The sequence below is a fragment of the Amphibalanus amphitrite genome, unplaced genomic scaffold (genome assembly GCF_019059575.1).
Source record: "Amphibalanus amphitrite isolate SeventyFive unplaced genomic scaffold, NRLGWU_Aamphi_draft 000657F_arrow, whole genome shotgun sequence".
NCBI lineage: Eukaryota > Metazoa > Arthropoda > Thecostraca > Balanomorpha > Balanidae > Amphibalanus > Amphibalanus amphitrite.
This window is the reverse complement of record NW_024882151.1, coordinates 17537-38552: the sequence shown is the minus strand read 5'-3', so window position 1 is coordinate 38552 and position 21016 is coordinate 17537. Positions and strand designations below refer to the sequence as shown.

The following is a 21016-nucleotide window of genomic DNA, read 5'->3' as shown; positions in this document are numbered from 1 at the left end:
TCCGTGCATTCCCAGACTTTCAGTCATAAAAAATGCGAACGTGTGAAATATCATTTGTCACATTCATGTCGGTGATTGTCAAGCAAAACCCCCAAATGCCCGTCGTGGATAGCCAGGTGTAGCAATACCTAAACGACCAATGGATATTCGGCCACTGGCTGGGCTCACCCGGTCACCGGTGTCTGCTCGTTTCCCAATACTGATGCATTCAAAACTTTGAAGAATGTTTACTTTTAAGAAGTTTATTTTTGACAGGCGGTGAATATCGTTAAATGACGAGTTTCCCTTCCCAGTGCTGATGGATACAAAACATCCATTGCAGAGTGTAAAAGATCAAAGATATATGCATGGTAAGGTAATGTTTCATAGACAAGCTACATAGACCATAGGTATAGGTACTCAGACAAGTGTTACTCATTCCGGTTCAATTCAAAACAAAGTCACACAATCTGAGCGCAGTCGGATACAAACTGGAGAAAATTGCATCCAGGGCTAATTTGACCCCAAATATACGGTAATAGGTACATAACATTCCTACAGACTCCGCACTTTCACTCTAAAAACGTGTCATTTTTTCATCATGAAAGTGCAACACTTGTGACGACAGTCGACAACATCGGGTGGCAATCAAGTGACGGTTGGTGACACACCTTCGGGAGATTTGGACCGCAGTCAGGGTTCAGGAGGCAACGAAATACACATTTTAGGAGTTGCAACTTGCAAGATTGCAGAACGTCCGGCAGAATGATCAGAATGATCACCTACCTACGCGATCATCCGACTGTTCCAACACGAGCTGAGACGTTTCCACCCTTACTGACGGAGCTGCGCGTCCAATGCAAGGTCTGTCTCCATCCCATGAGTAACCCGCCCAACCCCTTTCAAAAACGTAACGTTTATTTACACCCTGCCTTTTAATTGCGTGAAAAGGTATCTCTCCTCGTATTTAAAAAGGTTAAGAAATTAGTACAAATTCCTCGAGAATTTGCGCGCGGAAATGTTTGGCGGGTATTAATTTTGCAATGAGTTATGCAGTCAAAGGTTGGATTTTTATCGCGGCATTTTCGACTTGATATTCTGATGAGGAGCTGTGCTCGAAATTTTTAATAAAAAGGTGTTTTGATTTAACCTTTTTGAATACGAGGATAAGGTCATTATTCAAATATGCTTTAATATGTTCCTCGCTCAAGCACTGAGAAACTTGAAAAGGGTATCTCTCGGTTAACGGTTTTCAACTTCTTTTCATTTGAGTCCACCCAAACTCCCCACCAACATTACTTGGATGCAGCCACAGACTGATATGATCTGCAGTATAGCCACTCGAGTCTCGGTCGTCAGAGTACACCAGCTTTCTACTGATACTTGTCGCCTCGGGACAGCTTCGTTCAGGATATCCTGCCGAGCGGCGAGCCCGTGTAGCCGCCCTCGGAGCTGTGCTTGCCGTCCGAGCTGTGCCGGTCGCTATTGATGTCGCTGGACGTGCTGGACGAGAGGGTGGTGCTGCTGCCGTACGGGTCCAGTGAGCTCTGCACGGGCAGGCGCCGCGCCCGTTTGGGCGAGAGCCGCGAACTGCACGGCTCGACGCTGCTCGGGTCGGCCTGGTAGGCCAACGCGTTCATGATGATGTGGTCGGGCACGATGCCCAGCGGGCGGATGTCCTTCATCAGGATCGTGGCCGGCACCTTGTGGAACTGGATGTACTCGAGGAAGGTGGAGATGACCTCACCCAGGTCCAGGTTCGAGTTGTCGCAATACTTCTTGGACCACATCAGAGCCGCCTGGAAAATAAAGCTTTTATAAAGAATTGTCTAATAAATGATATAGTTATCTAGATCGCATTTTAAAGTTTTTTTTTTCTGGTAAAAATGTCTATAAAATGCAAATGTGTCTTTATAACTGTCACTGATAAAGCTCCTATGCTTTAATGTTGACCTTTTACGAGAAAATAACCCTGAAAATCAGGAGCCCTAGTGTTGCTGTTGTTGTTGTTGTTGTTGTTGTTGTTGTTGAATGTTACGTTATTTACGCTCACTAATCTATTCTAGAAGCGTTTATTTTATTCTAAAACGTTCTAAATCTCGGCCGGCCTATTTAAATCGTATCTCACCTGGAACTTGGTGAGCTCGTCTGCGTTCAGCTCTCGCACGAGGATCAGTCTGACCACGTGCTGGGGCAGCAGTGTGAACGAGCCCAAACTGAGCACCTCGTTACCGTGCATGTCGACAAACTCCAGCACCTGCAGCGGGCAGGACAAAATGATTGAGGGGCTCGGGACAGCTCCAGTCCTTTTTTTACTATTTGTATACACATTCATCTTCCTGGGTAAAGGAAAGAAGATTTATGGTGGATGTATGTAATGTTCGGTCATAGGTGCGGAAAAGGTGGTATATAAATGACAAGCATGTTTTAAAATATTGAGAAATAGAAATACATTAGTATGAACGGATGCAATATATTAATATGCTTACGAATTACGTGTCTGACGGACATAATTCTTGTATAGTTTAACTGCCAAACATCATTTATTCTGTAATGTCAGTGGCGCCTGGGTAGGACTCAGGTGCAGCCGCCGTCATGGGACGGGGCCGGCCGCTACCCCGGGCCTTTTAAAACGTAGTGCTCGTCGTCTATCGGTGCGCTTCGTGGCTGGCAGCGTCCGAGGTAGGTGACTGCTACTGTTATTTGGCTTGGGGGAAGCATTCCCCCACAATGGGTAATTCTTGTCCAAATCTTAGTTGCGCGTCTATCTTTAACTATTGCAGTCTGTTTGTTGTTTTGGCCCTATGTTGTTTTGAATAATAACGTCTTCTAAATCTTGTACATCTTTTACTACGGAGAGCCGGGAGTATGGAAGTATTTGACGGAGACGCTAAATCTCGCACGATTCACCGTTTATATTTGGCTAAACCGGAATTAGCTGTTAAAAAGCCTGAGAACTGACACCAGCCCGAGGGGACCGCTACCCACCGAGTGGTTCAAAAGGCGCAGCATCCCACTGGAACCAGAACCGATCGATTGTTGTGCACTGCACTGGGTGGCAGACGGTGCGGCACACACTGTTATTAGAGTTGCAGGCGTGTCCTAGACATGAGCCTCGTTTAGCTACGACGTAGTATGGTAGGAACCCACGTTTCGTGTCATTACAATTCGGCTCGTACTAGCCGTCTTTATGGACCGTTCCCCCCGATCTCACCTTCTGAACCATGGACTTGGTGCATTTGTACTGTATGTATCGCTCTGCGGAGGCCAGCAGGGCGCACACGGTGTCCACATTGATGCAACACTGGACGAAGCCGGCGCAGGCACGGCGCAGCTCGTCCAGTCCGTAATAGTCGGCGGCGTTCATTAGACCTAGAGCAGAGAGAGATAGAGAGAGAGAGAGAGAGAGAGAGAGAGAGAGAGAGAGAGAGAGAGAGAGAGAGAGAGAGAGAGAGAGAGTGAGTGAGTGAGTGAGTGAGTGAGAGAGAGAGAGAGAGAGAGAGAGAGAGAGAGAGAGAGAGAGAGAGAGAGAGAGAGAGAGAGAGAGAGAGAGAGAGAGAGAGAGAGAGAGAGAGAGATGGTTGTGCGTCAGATTTGCAGAGGACAGGATGAACTACATATAGTATAGTGTTTGCAGCCTGGGCAGAGTGCCTCGACTCTCGAGTCTCGACACTCACCAGGCAGAGTGTCTCGACTCTCGACACTCACCAGGCAGAGTGCCTTGTCACTCATCGAGTAGAGTGCGCGGCTGCAGTGTCACTCGCCGTCCGGAGTGTCGTGACACTCGCTGAGCAGTGAGCAGAGTGCCGTATGACTCACCAAGCAGAGTGTCGTGACACTCACCAATAGAGTGCTGTGACTCTGTCACACTCACCGAGCAGAGTGCCGTGTCACTCACCGAGCAGAGTGTCGTGGCACTCACCGATAGAGTGCTGTGACTTTGTCACACTCACCGAGTAGAGTGTTGTGACACTCACCGATAGAGTGCTGTGTCTCTGTCACACTCACCGAGCAGAGTGTCGTTACACTCACCAATAGAGTGCTGTGTCTCTGTCACACTCACCGAGCAGAGTGCGCGGCTGCAGCGTCACGCAGCCTGTGTGAACGTACTCGATGAGCTGACGGAACACGTCTGGCTCAAACTCCTCAATGATGAGCGTCTGATGCTGACTCTGGTTCGGCTGCAAACAATAGACAGGGACGTTATATATTATACACATATAGCTGCTGGGTGGGCATTTGAGGAGTTCGGCTTCTATGGCATTCCTGTCGCTTCATGGACATAGATATGTAGTAAACCGATAAATACTCAGGCAGCTTTTGCCAAATTGTAGGGAACTCAGATTTGTTTTTCAATAGAAAAACACAATTCTAACGAATAGTGTTTTAACTACAAACCTTCGGTTATTAATTGTATGTGTTTCGCGTTTGAACCTCTTGGTTTGAAATAAAGCACGATTCTACTTCTAATATTTCGGAAGCTCTTCATAGCTGGTCATGTTTGCTTAAATTCGAGCCTTTTTCAAGCTGCCAGGATTTTGATAAACGATTGCTTTACATATAAGAAAAATTAATTTGTAAATCAGTTTTTTTTCTTACACTACGGGTACCTACTAGTCGTAGTAAAGACGTACGAGTACGTGACGCTTGGACAAGCCATTGAGGAAACATTTATACCCATTTCCCCGTAACTAAATTCATGCATTAAGACCATTCATGCAGTTGACTGGCATCACGCATGCGCTTTGTCTGCTCAGTGTCGATGGGGCATGGATTGAGGTAACCAGCATCCGGGAATTCGCCCAAGCAATATACTGTCTTGCAAGCATAATGTTACCGGTAACTCGACAGATGTTAATTAACTCAACTGAGTTCGCGTTTCTTTCTATATTGGCGAGAGGCTGGATGGCCGTGCCTGGTGTCATGGCCGGTCATTTAGAAAGCCAGACAGTTCGTATAATCCTTTTATGTTAAATAAATGTTGGCCGGTAATGTGCTGGGGAACGTGACATACTCGGTCGGGAGGGGGATCGGTATCTATGTCGCAATAACTAAGGTGTTTGAGTAGGGGTGGGGTGGGGGTGCAGTCAGGTGAAGGTCAAGGTAAAAAGAGCAACGTTTTACCTCGGGGATAGTAGCCAGCTGTTGTGAGAAGCCATGACGCTGCAAAAAGTCAGAACATTTGATAACACCTGTAGTTTTACGGCACATCGATAACTTCCCGCGACAACAGCAAAATAACATCGAATATGGACAAACAAACCCATGGACAAACGGCCAATGACACTTAACACACAAATATGAACCATGCCGACAAAGGTGACAGAGCGAGAAGAATGAATATATGAAGGAATTCAGTCTGATTGATGATTTGATGAATAATATAAAAATCATATGATTTTACGGGCACTAGTAAACGTTTACTCTTTATTTTATGTGATTTAACACTTTATGAACCAGTTGTTCGAAATAAGGTAGCTTGTTCATAAGCAGACCAAAAACATTTGAATACACATAAAAGCTGACACATATCCATTGACTGAGACTAGCGGACGTCGGACGTGTAGCTTAAACACAATTAATAGCCATAATCGTAACCACAAATAGCGAGATCATCGTGATATAGGTATAACAAATAGAGAATAGCTTGGCTTTAGTAAAAGTGCATATAAATCGTAATCGAAATTCGTTGAATTATGTAAATGTTTTTTGGCCGTTTTCCAAATTTAGTAAGAATGAAATAACCAATTTTCTTTTTTGTTGGATTATGAAAAACGAAACACGATTCTAGCACGAAAGAGGACATTCATATTTCATAAGAATTATTAAAGCAGCTCTCATTAACTGCTTAGTAAATCTGTGTCGCCTCAATCGTCATTTACTCAAGATAAGCTATTCTCTTTAAAGAAGAATATTAAGTTCAAAGAAGACGTGTTATGTGTGTAGGCATACAATATACAAATACCAGTCAGTATTGCCTTATGCTGAATTGAAGAACAGTCATAACAAAATGATGGACAAAAATACCTACTCATAGCGCAACTGCCCGTGGTGGTCGTACCTTTTCTGTCGGATTTTGAATGTTGAGGAGTGGCTCGCTGCTTCTTTTCAGAAATAACCTGAGCTTATTCTCCTTCTGAGGCTGATCTTTCTTCCTCTGAGGTGATGACGACGAGTAAAACATCTTGTGAAATACTCTGAAACATAAGAGAAAATGCATAGCACTCTTCACCTTTCATGTTATCGTAAATTAAAAAAACCGCTTAATTTCGATCATATATTTGGCTGAATGAGCTAGGTACCTGCGACATTACTGAGATTTTAGTCTTGGGACGCCTTTATAGCAAAATTCAAAATCAGCCAGTCCTTTAGCCAAAAGGCATTGACGAACTGGAGGATGTCAGAACTGCACGAACAGAATGGAAGAGCCAGAAGTGACCTGGACCCCTGCCCCTGGCCTTTTGCACCAAATATAGGTACTGACCTGCTGCGGGAGGCCAGGACGGCGCGGACGGCGCAGACGGGCTCCCGTGTGTCGCCGACCAGAAACGTCACATCACACAGCTCCGGCATGCTCGCCAGAAACTTGAGGTCCTCGGCTAGGCCCGTCTTGTTCTCGAAGATGTTGTAGTCGGGCTCTTCAGCCAAGGCCTCGGCCATGGTGGGGCGAGCGTCGATCATTGACCGACTGTCGACCCCAGGACGGGTCGGGTCAGGTCAGGGCTGTTAATGGTCCACAGTTATTGTTGTCACGGTACACCACAACAATGTTCAGAACAAAGGATTGGCTGGACAACGGCCTTGCACACTGTTAAATGTATGCTCTGTGCATATACCTAAATGTATGTCACAAATCCACTGTAGGAATGGTATACTTTTTCCCGAATGAACTCAAACTCTTGTGCTCGCATAAAGTCAATGGGTCTCAGATAACCGTTGTTATCTATTTTGCCGAGAGAGAGAGAGAGAGAGAGAGAGAGAGAGAGAGAGAGAGAGAGAGAGAGAGAGAGAGAGAGAGAGAGAGAGAGAGAGAGAGAGAGAGAGAGAGAGAGAGAGAGAGAGAGAGAGAGAGAGAGAGAGAGAGAGAGAGAGAGAGAGAGAGAGAGAGAGAGAGAGAGAGAGAAACAGTCACGAGACAACTACTCACCCTCACTCTTACGCGCAGCCAACCCTTCGGCACCCATTCGCACTTACCTCGATCACAGCTATCTATCACAGCGAGGCAGAAACCGCTGCTCACGTTGTCCAGCCTCGTCACGCTCTTCAGCTCCGCTGGCACAGACAGCACCTGGACGAGCTGACAGCGTCAGCAGCCCCCGGTGCAGCTCCCACGATTGTCCACTTGTTGCTTGTGTCGTCAGTCCGCCGCGCGCACCGCTTCTCCTCCGCACCGACGCCTCACCGGAACCCGGTGTCGACGGTCTCCCCGCGTTCAGCCTCCCTATCGATCTGCCTCTGTGTCACCAGGCGACTGCAACTGACCAACACCTGACGAGCCGGCCATCCCGGGAACTGAACGACAGCCGGGACGCCGTTCAGGTCCCCACTCGGCCGCGTCGCCGCCGTCGGGCCCGTCGTCGGCACCGACGACTTCCGACGAACCGACCGGACCGGGTGCCGATCAATGTGCGCGACCGGGCTGCTCGGCCGGCCGCCCCCGCCCCCGCCCGCGCTCCCGCCCGCCGCAGCCGCCTCCGCCGATCGACAGCGCACCTGAGCGTTGGAGCAATCTTGCCCGCCGGCACAGCACAGAGTGATACGCAAGCTGGATGCCAAGAGGCGCACTCCATTAGCAATATTAGCTACCTGCTGCATACCGCGTATCTCTGATCACTGCTTCCGCGGGACGCCTATCGATTCGTGTGCGCCGCTGATACGGACTACTTCGTGTTTGCTGAATCAGGCGCTGATATTTTCAGTTTTTAGAATTTAGGTTCATGTAACCTTATAAGCGGTCTTACAATTAATGATATATATGAATGCGCTATATTTGCTGCATGCTGGACTTCGGAGGAAGGCATTTCCTATGTTTATATTTGCACTTATGAAGTGCATAGTGCATTCACGTTGTTTATCTTTCGTTGGTCGGGTGATCGCTAACTATCGATAAGCTGTATAGGAACGACAATCACGGAGGGGAACTCTCGCGAGTAGGTACTAAGTCAACAGCTCAATCCTTGCTTACTCGGCCACTGGTCGATACTCGATAGTGAGACTGTAATTAGCAGTGCAAGATCATTATGACTTATACCTATGGATAAATGATAACAATAACACGTCAAATGTATATTTAAACACACACAAAGCTTTCGGTATGAAAATACCTTGATCACTGTGTTAACAGAAATGAGGACAGATTTGACTTGAGTTGAGGACAGAAATGAGGACAATTTCTGTCCTCATTTCTGTTAACACAGTGATCAAGGTATTTTCATACCGAAAGCTTTGTGTGTGTTTAAATATACATTTGACGTGTTATTGTTATCATTTATCCTAACTGTCTTGGATATTCTACTTATACCTATGTGCAGATGGATTGACGCATGGCTGTCCGGCATTGCGAACGGCAGCCAAGTAAGAGGAGGTAGGAAATATATCATTTGCACAAAGCGATAGCATTGAGTTAAACTTAGCTTTATAAAAAGGCTAGTATTTTTGTAAGTAGGAAAACCATGGTTTTTATTTGGACACGCGTGGATTTTATTAAATGTATGCCTACTGCCTGCCTACCTATAAATAAAACAAATTTGAAATGCAAGTCATGCTTTGGGGTGCGTAGGTAATAGGGGTATGCACGTGAAATTTAGCCATTTTTGGTGCGCGTGTGTTGTCGGCTAGGAAACGCTTCAAAATATTCGCGTGTATTGCGTAGGTACGCAATTGTGTGCGTTTTAAAAAATGTGTGCATGTGTTACGTACGCAATACGGTGGACCGAACGAACCACAAAAGAACCCAGCAGTGTGTGTATGTGTGTGTGATCTTTGAGCTCTTTCAACGTCACATACGGTCTCAAACATTTCTTTTATTGGTTTTTCAACCAGCCAACTGCCACAAAAGTGACGCACACGAGCTCATACCAACGGTTCACAGAACATAGTCACGCGCACGGTAACAATGGAAGTGGATGCACGGCGAAGAACCATCAAACGTATGCAACATGGGTTCTTATACACATGTCACACACACATGTCGACAGCTTACATGCAAAGGTAAATGTTGGCTGCTGGAGGACGCAACTGCACTTGCGCTGTAAGACATGACCATAAAACGTCAAATATTTACAAAAGGATGACGACTTCATAGCAGGAACGTTTCAAGAGCGCCCCATTCTTACAGCGCACAGCAAAAACATGCACGTAACTCATACTTAAAATACAAAGCAAGCGACTAAAAACTAGCATTTTTATCGTTGTTTTGTACTTGATCAACATTTCTATGTCGTTGTACTTGATCACAACAGCTCACATGATATCACAGTGATAGGGCACGGACTTCCGCTCTCTTCACCACGGTCTCCACATGTCATCGGCCTGTTTCCGGTCCACGCCGAGGTCACTGACCTCTGACTCCTCGCTGCTCTCACTGTACGGCACCCGCTGCCGCTTGACCGGCCTCTCTCCCTCACTCTCAGCCTCGGCCTCGAACGCTCGCTTCTTCAGATCGAGCGGGATCGGAATGGGGCGAACCAACTGAGCGCCCGCCGCTGACGGTCGCACGCGCTCAAACGCCGACGGCGTCAAAGCTCCAGTCCCGCGGCCGCCAAGAGATGGCGCTGGCGGCGCGAAGCTTCTCTGAGGCGTGCTGGTGGCCGTGGCCGGTGGACGGGTGGCCTGTGGGGGTCCCAGTTCTCCATTCAGTAGACGATTGGCCATCAAGGTCTGCAGACCGGCCAGAAGACGCGCATGCGCTCCGTTGTTGTTGAGGTCACCGCTAGGCGGCGCTGGCGGCGGCAGAACCGGAACACTCATGACGCTCGGGGAAGCCATGGCGGAGAAGGACAACGGCGTCATCTGCTGAAGATTTGAGACGCAGCGCTCCACGTGCGCTAGAAGACGCTTCCTGACGCCGTTGTCGACGCCTTCGATACGGCCCACATACCTGCCGGTGATAGAGGTCAGGGTCAAGGACGATTCATCCGGACGTCACGGTCAAGAGCGACAGTTTTATCAAGTCAACGGTAGTAGCTATTTGTCAGGTGTGCAAGCCAAAGACTGAGATGGATTGAAATAGTTTAATGTTAAGCTGGTTTGGCAGAGCACCTACGTTTTATCCAAGCACGTTTCAATTTTACCTATTTGTATTGCATGAAAGTCCGGTCTACACGTGACAGTCATTTTTCACGACTCTGCACTGACCTGGCCACCTCCTGCCCGCACTCTGTGAAGCCGTTCTTGACCTTGGTGAGGACGGACGGGTCGAAGGCGACGGCCATGGCCAGCTGCTGACGCTGCACGTTCTGCAGGTGGCGCACCGTCATCTCCAGAATGTCCGCCTTTTCCAGCTTACTGTGGCGCGCCGGCTGTAATAGACGGAGAGAGATCGTGGTCAGATGAGCGAGCAGATTTGCATTTAGCAGCTTATTATTTTTTAATGAAAGTATATTATTTTTTATGTTGGATTACGAGCTTTTCTTTCGGGGAGGTTCCAGGAAAACAGTCAAACAAAGTGTTCCATTTTACCTCGATCATACACATTTTGTGGTACATTCACTAAACTATTTACTAAATTTAAATTATTGTGAAAGTAAGACCTATAAAACAAACAGTGTTTGTCGATGTCAAAGATTCAACTGTTATAGCAACTCCTGGTTGAATTCCGATGTAGGTGGTCATAGCTCACGCTGAACAATGTCGAATTCATTCCCGGAAGGGTGTGGGGGAAAGCAAATCACTTATGCTGACAATTTTAAGGCATAAAAACTGGCGCTGGCGTCTTCCGTTCTCCCATCGATATAATTCAACTAGCACTTCCTTTCCGCACTAACATTTCCGACTTCCTACGGAAAATTCGACCAGCCCGGCCCAAACGGCTCCTCTAAACGCGTCATTTCCGATCAAACCACTCATTACGGACCACCAGCATTCTATTACGGCACTGGGTCAGCCAATCAGTCCCGTCTGGCCGTGTTTAAACAGCCCGGAAGTGATAGGTCCCGGCACGAACGGCGCCGCCGTGGGTGGCTGTCCGTGACGGGAGCGTGATCGGTGGACCGCGGACGGACGAAGGACCCCCGGCGGGACCAGGCGACGCGCCGGTCAGGCGGCACTGATCGGGCCGCAGCGCCGCCGAGCGTGGGGACGAGTGTCCCGGCTCGGTCGGCAGCGCTGGAGCGGAGTCGTGAGAAGAAGCGCCAGTGTGCGTCGTTCGGAGGGTCATGGATGAGAGCAGTGACGCGGCGGGTGTATTGAGAGATAACCTATTAGTATATTTGTAAATGCTAGAAATATTTCATTCATTCACGCGATGATTCAGCCATTTCGGTGTTCAGTCATCCGTTCTTTCATTCATGCACACATTCATGCATCTTGTCTATCTATCCCATCTATCCTTCATTCATCTGCCAATCATACATTCATATTGATGGCCAGGCCATTGACAAAATGATGTTTAGAAATGTTCAGGATAGAGAAAGGTTCAGTACCTAACCTACCAGTAAAACTATCAAGCAATCCATCTTATCTCCAAGCACATGCATGCACGGATGTCGCTTAAATTTTCATTGAGCTCATACTTAAGAACGTTCATTCATTCACCCATTCATTAATTCATTTTATTGCGTGCTTTAATTGTCAGGCAATAAATTAGGCCAGCTTTAATGAACCAGAGCATACGGATATCCCCTTGAACAAGTCTATGACTTTTTGTCACCTTCCACCTTCACCTGTCCTGAGGATTCTCCGGACACCGGTCCCACCCACATAATGATCCCTCGCGGCGCCTGGGAAGCTGCCCTAACGGCCGGCGGCTGCCCGTCGACCTAGCCCGCGCCGGTCCCACCATACAGCTGACCCTTGTGACCCGAGCGGCGACCGGCCGGTGGCTGGCACACGCCGTCCACCGCCCACCGCCGCCGGCCAGCCGCCGCCAGCCGCCGCCGCCGCCGCCGGCCAGCCGCCGCCGGCCAGCCGCCGCCGCCGCTCCCGGCCACCGGAAGCGGCGGCGTGGGAGCGGCCGGCTCTCTCACGGCGGCGCGCGCCGGTCGACCCGACCCCATTACGGTCAGAGAGCGCGCCGGGTCACCGGCGTGGGAGCGCCTGTCGACCCCTCGGCGAGCCGGTGACGGGCTGGGAGCCGCCGCCGGGGTGAGAGAGTCGCCCCGACCCGGCGCACGTCCGTGATGTTTTGTTTGGGTGCGCATTTCCTGGCTGCCGTGTACCGACAAATTATTTGACTTCACGCCTATAATCGCTCTTACGACGTTCTTATATGGTAAGGAAGCTTTTACAAACAGCAAAATGTAATTAAATTAAGTCCTCAAGCAATCATTATTATACAAACGCTCCCAGCAAAACGAACCAGTGTTGGCTAGAAATTCACCAACGCGCTACATAGCACTGCACGCCATTCCTTCTATCCAAACGTTTCATTACATGCTCCATGATCAATTTATCCTTGATATTATCCGCCACCGCATCCATCCCAAACAGAGGCCACATCCTGCCAGTCATATACCCTACGCGACTCGGAAGTCAGGGCCGCAGTGGGGCAGCGTTCCGACCGGAGGGAGAGGGACCGGGGCAGTCACCCTCCCTCTGATCCCCCGCCGTCCTACAATAGACCGGAGCGGCGGCAGGTGCCTCCGGTGATGAGCTGGGGAGCGCACTGTGGGAACGCAGCCGGCGGCCGCGCCCGGACAGGTGCCGAGCGGTACCACAGGAATGTGCTCTCCCAGCGCCCACCGGGCCGGAGAGAGCATCATTAGCTTTTGTAAACAGCGCCGCCGCATACCTATGGGGACGCCAATTTGGGAAATTGCTCCACTCTGCGCCCTTGTGTGTAACGTCATTCATTTCCTAGCTCTCCAGCGTTGACCGACACCAATTTCGGTGAATTCCTTCTCGTCTTCTGATCAGCATCTCGTCTTATCGTGCATCTGATATTCATATTTGTGGTATTGCAAAATGAACCTTTCCATGCCTCATCATTTTCAGCCAACCCTATTTTATAAATGATACAGCTTCCACCTTTGATATTCAATGACGATACGCAAGAATAATTAAAACATGCCGATTACGGGACTGAAAACGGGTGCCTAGAAATACATATGTAATCATAACTGGGTACTGCTATATCTGTAGAGATAGCAGAAACGGTTCTCTCCAGCAGAAAAGATTACTGTGAACAGGCTTCCTTCAGGCTCGTATAAGACTCACGTATCTCTTATAGCGTGCATACACGGCACTCCATCTGGAAAGGTGTGCAAGTGGGGTTCGTGCTCGGATACCCATACCAAGTGAAGTGTGAACGTTCTCAATTTATCGATGCTTCGGTCGCGCCGCTTCTTTGCGAGGAAAAAAGACATATTGTGATACCTATTGCATAATACCTAATAATTAAAACACTTATGGCAGTTTTCATAAGTAGTATAAGCATTCATACTGAATGCTAGGGCCAGCGACGAATTAAATGAATACGGTGGTTAAGTGCATCAGTACATAGATCAACGATGCTAAATAATGTATTATGCTAAATGTTATTATAGCTCTAGCACTATGTTAACATTATGTTAAAACGTATAATTTAGGTAAATGACAGTTATGTTAAATGTTGAAATCCATTTATCATTAAACCCGTTCTTAACAATAAGAAATGTTCCACTTATTCTGTACTTACATCTTTCTGTAGGGCGTCCAGTATGAGGGACTTCAGCTCGCCCAAACAGCCGTTGATCTTGGCTCTGCGCTTTTTCTCCATCACGGGCTTGTTGTTCTGGAATGGACACAACGTATCGTCAGATACAATGTCAGTTACCTGTCTCACATATGATTCTACACAGAACGGTATCAAGGCTACGGTCATGATACCTTTACGCATGATACCTACCTTATGAGAACTTAACGCATTATTTTCAGAGAACGGTGCTTTCCAGACAGCAATCAGCTGAGTAAGAAATCACAAATCACATGCACACTAACACTACATATGAAGCATAGTGTCTTTTTTTCGCTCAAGTAACTTGCATCAACCTATTCAAAAGTGAACTAAATAAGATAAATTAAAATAAAAATAAAATGAAATAAAACAAAATACATAAAATAAAATGAAATAAAATAAAACAAAATACATAAAATAAAATGAAATAAAATAAAACAAAATAAAATAAAGTGAACAGAGCTGAATGACCTGTTATATAAAACAGGCATGTCGAAAACGATCAATCCAGGGTGACCAATCATCCCATTCCCCAAAATTATCGACCGTTAGATATCCCTAAGGGACCGTGTGCTTCCCGCCTTGCCGTCGATGGCAATGTCTCGGGAGACAGCAGGCGCCGGGCAGCCGTGTCAACAGTACAACGCATCCCATATCAGGTGCTCACCTTTTTCATGTCTGCCTTGGACTCTGACGACGAATCGGCGCGATGACAGTCGAACTCCATCGGTGCTCTCTCCATGGCGAGTGAACCGAACTACCAACACTTGGTCCTCTCCCCTCACAGCTGTGACGTCAGCAGGGGGAACCCGCGGCGGCGGCGGACGGACGGCGAGGGACGGGAGGAGCTCAGGGGACGGGAGCTGCTACCACACCGGAACCCGCGGCTCGACTGATGTCCGCCGACCCGCCGGAGCCGCTTTTGGTCCCGAGCCACGGCCCGCCGCCGCGCCCGGCCGAGCGGTGCGTGCATTGTGCGCCCGGATAGGCGTGGGAATTCGAAACAGATCAGAGGTGCTCGCGGCACTGACTCAGCTGAGGGTTGCCCTACTAACTCAGATGACTGCTTGCGGGTCCAGGTCATGCCTGATTACTGTTTTTGCATTTTATTGTGATCATTTTGACGAATACTCGTAGTTCTATTATTTACTCACTTGCCCGGCAAATTTCGAACTCCGTGCAAACATGTTTAATGGTATCACATGTGGTGTACCATACCGTTCCCGGGGAAGGAAGAATCTGTCTCTTCCGATATTGTATTGCCTCTTATCTGTTGCAGTTATCGACATTAACCCGCGCCGTGCTGGTGGCCTGAACTTTCCGCAGAGTGCTGGGGGGGCGTTTTCACGCCCCCCGTCTAACTCGGCTCCTGGGCCACGTAGCGACACGCGGTAAGCGGCAATCGAAAGAGCGTCAAAAATAAGGACGAAAACACTTCGGTCATTTTTTGGGTCAGGTCAAAGGTCAGGTCACCAGAGGTCACCAAAGGTAAAATGTTGACTATTTCAACATTTTGGAAACTGCCAACGGCTATCTCGGGAACCGATAGAGCTACAGCGCCGCGGAAAAGCGCATTCGATAGCCCTTTTACAGACCTTTCTGAGTAATGTTCTCAGATTTGACCTCAGGTCAACGGTTTAGCCTCCAGAGGGCAAAAACTCAAAAAATAGCCGTTTTACGAAAAACGTTTTTTCGTCAATAACTTTTGACTCATAAGCGCCATGACATTACTTTTGCCAGCATCGTGTTCCTCTCGTCGAGACGCGTCGAATGAATTATTCGTTGACCTTGAAAGGTCATTTTGAAAATTTGACCTCAGGTCAAGGTCATGACCTGACCGAAAAGGGTCGTGTTGCATATCAGTCGATCCGTATCGTCGAGCTGAACACATCTGACGTGTTTTCACCGCTCTAGCACGTCTCTATCAAAAGTTATAGCCAAAAAACTGCTGGCGACTAATCATGACCTGAGATGACCTCAGGGGCACACAGAGGGGTCACTGGTGCATTTTTCCTATTCAGTGTGTCATGTTTACCTATGAACCGATGTTTGAGAGCGTTTTGAACGATATTCGTCCAAAAGAGGCGCATTTCAATTTTCTCCCATTGACTTATAATGGAGAGGTCGCAAAATTGACCTGACCTTAGGTCACAGATATCAAAAATCCGAGATATACATTTTATACATACTGTTACTCATATCAATCGCTGAAAGTTTCAAAGTGATCGTTCAGTCGGTGTAGCTATAGCGAGCCTTTGAACTTTTTCTGAGGTAAGGTCACTTGACGTGACCTGGTGACCTGACCTTGAACGGCCTAGGTCTGAAATTTTCACAACATGTGCGGAAATGATGTAGGAACACGTGTACCAAAAACGGCGGCGCGCAGCGCCGCCGTTTTTGAGATATTCGTGAAAAACCTGAGGGGGGGGGGCGTAAAAACGCCCCCCCCCAGCACGGCGCGGGTTAAATCAATATAGCTAATCTTATGCGCGGTGAAGTCATGGGCAACAAGTTGCTGAGAAGCTTGTAGTAGGCATGTGCCTGTACGCCTTTGTGATGTCACTTCACTTAAATTAACTTAGCCCTAAATCACCCCTAAATAATATCAATCAATTGTGCTATCCTTGAGCGTAAAAATGTTACAAGTTCAATCGAAAATTTTAGAGCAATATGAAGCGTAACAGTCAATTCTGGATGAAAATAATTGCTGAAAAAGTGTTTTCGCTCCTGCCGTCTAGTTTAGTTTAGTTTAGTTTATTGAGTACATCATCAACGGGCAGGGGCAGCCCAATTACAGTCGAAGTCGCATAGTGAAAAATACATACATGGTAGGACACATACATAGGTACATAAATACGCAGACCAAAGACCTCTCAGACTTCAGAGACTACTTACGTATACGTAAGTGATCACACGAATCTTAGAGACATTCGTCCACACGTCTACCTCGCGGTTGCTATCCAAGAAGGTGTTGCACAGTTCCGGTATACGATAGAATGGGCTGTTTCCCACTGTGTTGACACGAGCGAAGGGTAGGGGAGAGCGGGGCCAGTTGAAACACGGGGTCAGATGAAACATGGCTTTATTTTCAACAGTATGCAACATATGGCGTTGCCGACACCACTGCGCATCCGCGCTCGACCACTTCCTTTGTCAACGGCGTTTGGGCGGCAAACGGACGGTAATTTTGATTTGACACTTGTTTTTGTGTTTTTGAGGGGCGTTTGGGAGAAATCGTTTTTATGAATATTTTGTATTATCTCATATACCTTTGTTTGCTGAAAGAAGAGCTCCTGGCTCCTGAATAACACCTTATTTGGCCTTTCATTCAGCATGATGCCGTCCCTCCAGCTTGTTTGACATGTGCTTTACGGCGCGTGCAAGATGGCGGGAGCGGATGGGGTCAATTGAAACGCTTCTCTGAGGGTCAGTTGAAACAGGGCCACAGGCCGTTTCAATGGACCCCGGTGACCTTTGCAATGGTTATTGCTCAGGGGCTGTAAACATTAAAGGAAATAGTCCACCTTTGAAATCAGCTTTTAAACTGAAATAGTAGTTTAATAGCATGGTGTGTCGTTTCGGGAACTAGCGACCCGCGGCCGGGCGCCGCGGAGAGGTGCCCGCCATAGGGTTTTGGGACTATTTTTTCACGTTTCGGTCTGAATCGTGAAAAGTATTGGTCGTAGCAAATATGTTCCCTGGTTTCTGAATTTTCAGCCCACGTGGAATGCGATAGGACAAGAGTCATTTTCGCACAGACAAAACTGTGCCCGCGTTTTTTGGTCAAAGTAAAAATGTTCAGCAGCTTTTAACACGTGGGCCGCCGCAAAACAGGGTACACCGGAGGACTTAAGATTCAATATCTCCTAAACCATCATAGATAGCAAATATGTTCCCTGGATCTATGTAGATAATACTTTAGAGAACACTTCAGGCCAAAAATTGTTTCTCGACAACTTACACCCAGCCCGCGTTTTTGGCTTAAATGCAATGCAACACGGCAGCCGACCTTTAGGGCTCAGTTAGCGAGTTTATTTTTTAGCGAGCACTTCGAGCATTTCAGCGTTCGATGAAATGACATATTTTTTCAACGCAGTCGTTTCTTCATTTGCATCTAAACGCGACCTATATGATAATGTGACGGTATCGTCACACTAGAAGGTGTAATTCATCGTAATTTATAGGGCTAATTCTCGGCGCACAGCAGCAGACGGACACCGACTGACCCACCATCTAAAGGCAGTTTGGCGAAGCAGTATCGTGAATCACAGCCGCGAGATGTCCCTAGCGTAGAACACCGTCTGTTTGCCCAGTTTAAATACGTGATGTTTGCCCTCTGTCAACCCCTCAGTCATGGGGCTGAGGTCGCGGATGAATGGGCGACCGCCCGCCGCGCGGGGAGGGGGCTGCTCCCCTGACCCGGACCGCCACGGCGTGGGGACGGTCCCGCACTCGCGTGCCTCACGTCGCCGCCTCACACCGGTCAATTACGCTGGTTTTGAGGAACCGCCCATTGTGGTGGTGGATGATCCAACGCAGACCATGCCAGAAGTCCCCACTGACACCCCACTGAGGGGGTGTCACCCGTGTCAGCTGGCTCAGGCCCATAATATCCCCATACCGAATGCGACGTTCCAAAGAGCAATATGCCTACCTATAGTAGGTATTATTGATGGTTAATTCGAGAATGTATGCATGTACGTACATACCTACATGATGTGTTAAAGTACTCCAACTGTACAACTTTGCCCTCTCAGGCCGAGGAATAACCTTTTTTACTTTAAAGACAGATTTTTAGTGACTTCACATTCGCACATACAGCGGGGTCGAACGGACGCCCTCCCGGTTTTTCGCAAATAGTTCGCGCAAAAAGCGGCCGATCGCGACAAAGCTTTTAGTACCCTCGAGTTAATCAATTATACACATACTCTTAAAATTTGATGACCCTGACCCCAATGACCTTTGACCTGTGGTCTGATTCTCGAGACCGTGTTCGACCGGAATCGCGAATTGGTGTGTGTCGGCTGACATTATCCGCGCAATTTCCAACCTTTTTGTGGTGTGGGTTTCAAGGTCACGTGAAGGTCAGGTCAAGGTCATTGACCTTTGATGACCTTGCTTCACTTTTTCGAGTTTTACATATTTCTAGGGTAGTTTCTGGAGCTGATTTCGAATTCCCATTGGGAGATTTATGAAGTACCTATACTCTGTTCCGTTTCAAGTTTGCAGCCGAAGTGCCCTGCTGAAAGCAGTGCGTGATTTCTGTATATACAGCTCTTACATTTTAAGCGCAAATCCTTAAGCGGAGGAGCGATCTGCCGAAGAAACTCCAACTGCAAGCTTGATATGGAACAGACTATAGTTTTGGTGCCCTCGTAACATGCTGTCAGCTGTCAATGGTGGTCAACACCTGCTATGGATGGCTGGCAGGTCACTTACTGGTTGACCTGACCTGACCCGACCTGGCCTAAATACATTAAGACATCATAGGTATGTGATCAAAACTAACATGAACTACGTGTTCAGCACCCTGCAAAATTCCTTTTTCAACCTAACTTTACGAACTTTCACCAAGTCCCGATTTTCCCGATTTTCGGGTCATTGACCTGACCTGGAAGGTCATAAAAATGGGTATCATCGGCTTACTCTCGTCGCGGGCAACACGCTCGTTTTTTTTTTCTCTGCGAAGCTCTAGCTCCATCAGAGGCCAAACGGTACCTAAGGAGGGTCCAGCGGACCCCCCCCCCCTTCCCTATACGTTAGACGCTGGCAAACACGAATGCGGGCAAGGGTTAAAACGAAGGAAAAATATTATTACGAGCGAACGGACCGCGCAAGCCAAGCGAAATATTTTTAAGATAACGGAAAGATATCAGCATTTACATATAACGGCCCGGTCCAGCCTGTAACTTTTTAAAACCGGGAAAATCGGGACCTGTTAGAAAGTCGTTAAGTGTGGCTGCTATGTGGTTTTCTGGGGTGCTGATCACGAAGATCGTGTTAGTTTTGATCAGAGATGATGTCTTTAAGCATTTAGACCAGGTCGGGTCAGGTCAGGTCAGGTCAACCGGTAGGGGTTGTGACGGGTATTCGTAATACGTGTCAACCGCCTCTGACAGCTTCGTAACATGTTACGAAGGCACCAAAACTACTTCGTTAATGTTCAAATGGTTGCTAAATTCGAATTCAGCTCCAAAAACTAGCCTAGAAACATGTAAAACTCTGAGCCCTGAGGGACTCCATGTGAGAGAGGAAGAGCAATGACCTGTCCTGACCTTCAGGTGACCTTGACACCCACCCTAATGTATGGGAGCAGCATCAAATCACATGTTTGAACGTTTGAAACCATGCGAAAAGCTTGCAAACGCGCGGCTAATGCGAGCCGACATACGCCGAATCTCGATTCCGGCCAAACATGGTCTCGGAAAAGAGGTCACAGGTCAAAGGTCATTTGGGTCAGGGTCATAAATTTTTTTAGGGTAGGTGTAAAATTGATCAATGCAAGGGAGTTATTCGCGAAAAACCTTAGGGGGGTTGCATCAACCCCCCCCCCTTGTGCTGGCGAGGGAAGCAGTCGAAAAAAGCACTTTTGGACAATTGACATATTATTGAGACATGGAAGAGCAGTAAAAACAGCTGCAATGCGTCCAGTTTTACAATAGGCAATCGATTGAGATGCAACATGAGTTTTACCGGTCAGGTCATGAGCTCGACCTTAAAAAATGTTCATCTTTGGAGGTCAAATTACACACCATTCTACACCATTGGACGAGAGAGACATGATGCTAGCAGAACTGATTGTTTTTAATGCTTATGTACCCACAACAATGACAACAATGCACCGCTGGGCTACGCTTCGCTTGCATTCCAGGACCGTAGTGACGTCACAGGAAGGGACGCGGGCGGACCGCTGATGACCCGCCCGCTGTCAAAGGGCGGGCTGGGTTTGACGGGCGCACAATAGCGGCCGCGCGCGTGTTCCTGGAAGCGATAGCGAAGACACGGGCGTCGGAAGGGTTGGACGCTTTGACCCTCTCCAAGACCTCCCGCTGTTACTGCCAAGGTTACTGCTACTGAGAAGGGAAATAAGTAACGGTGGTATTCACACAGGCTTTTCACTAATTTCTGACGTTTCGCACGTGTCGTCAACAATCCGTCCCCTAG

The 21016-nt window shown here is 47.9% G+C and overlaps 2 protein-coding genes across 3 annotated transcripts; both read right to left on the bottom strand.

The window, feature by feature from the left end:
- Positions 1–226: 226 nt before the first annotated feature.
- Positions 227–7577, bottom strand: LOC122364122 (serine-enriched protein-like). Of its 2 annotated transcripts, XM_043334223.1 has the most exons (8): positions 7174–7577; positions 6464–6667; positions 6041–6176; positions 5104–5142; positions 4043–4160; positions 3194–3351; positions 2108–2236; positions 227–1778 (listed from the first exon to the last, which is right to left on the bottom strand). In XM_043334223.1, the coding sequence occupies exons 2-8, from the start codon at positions 6658–6660 to the stop codon at positions 1386–1388; spliced, it is 1170 nt and encodes a 389-aa protein (XP_043190158.1). In that variant the 5' UTR covers positions 6661–6667; positions 7174–7577; the 3' UTR covers positions 227–1385. The 2 variants fall into 2 exon arrangements, with proteins under 2 accessions (XP_043190158.1, XP_043190159.1); XM_043334224.1 differs by lacking the exon at positions 5104–5142 and having other exon boundaries at positions 379–1778; positions 7174–7538.
- Positions 7578–9024: 1447 nt separating this feature from the next.
- LOC122364127 (transcription factor HES-4-like) lies at positions 9025–14731 on the bottom strand. The gene is made up of 4 exons (XM_043334235.1): positions 14520–14731; positions 13814–13909; positions 10336–10499; positions 9025–10078 (listed from the first exon to the last, which is right to left on the bottom strand). Exons 1-4 carry the CDS (start codon positions 14592–14594, stop codon positions 9484–9486), a joined length of 930 nt encoding a protein of 309 aa, XP_043190170.1. The 5' UTR covers positions 14595–14731; the 3' UTR covers positions 9025–9483.
- Between the last annotated feature and the right edge of the window lie 6285 nt (positions 14732–21016).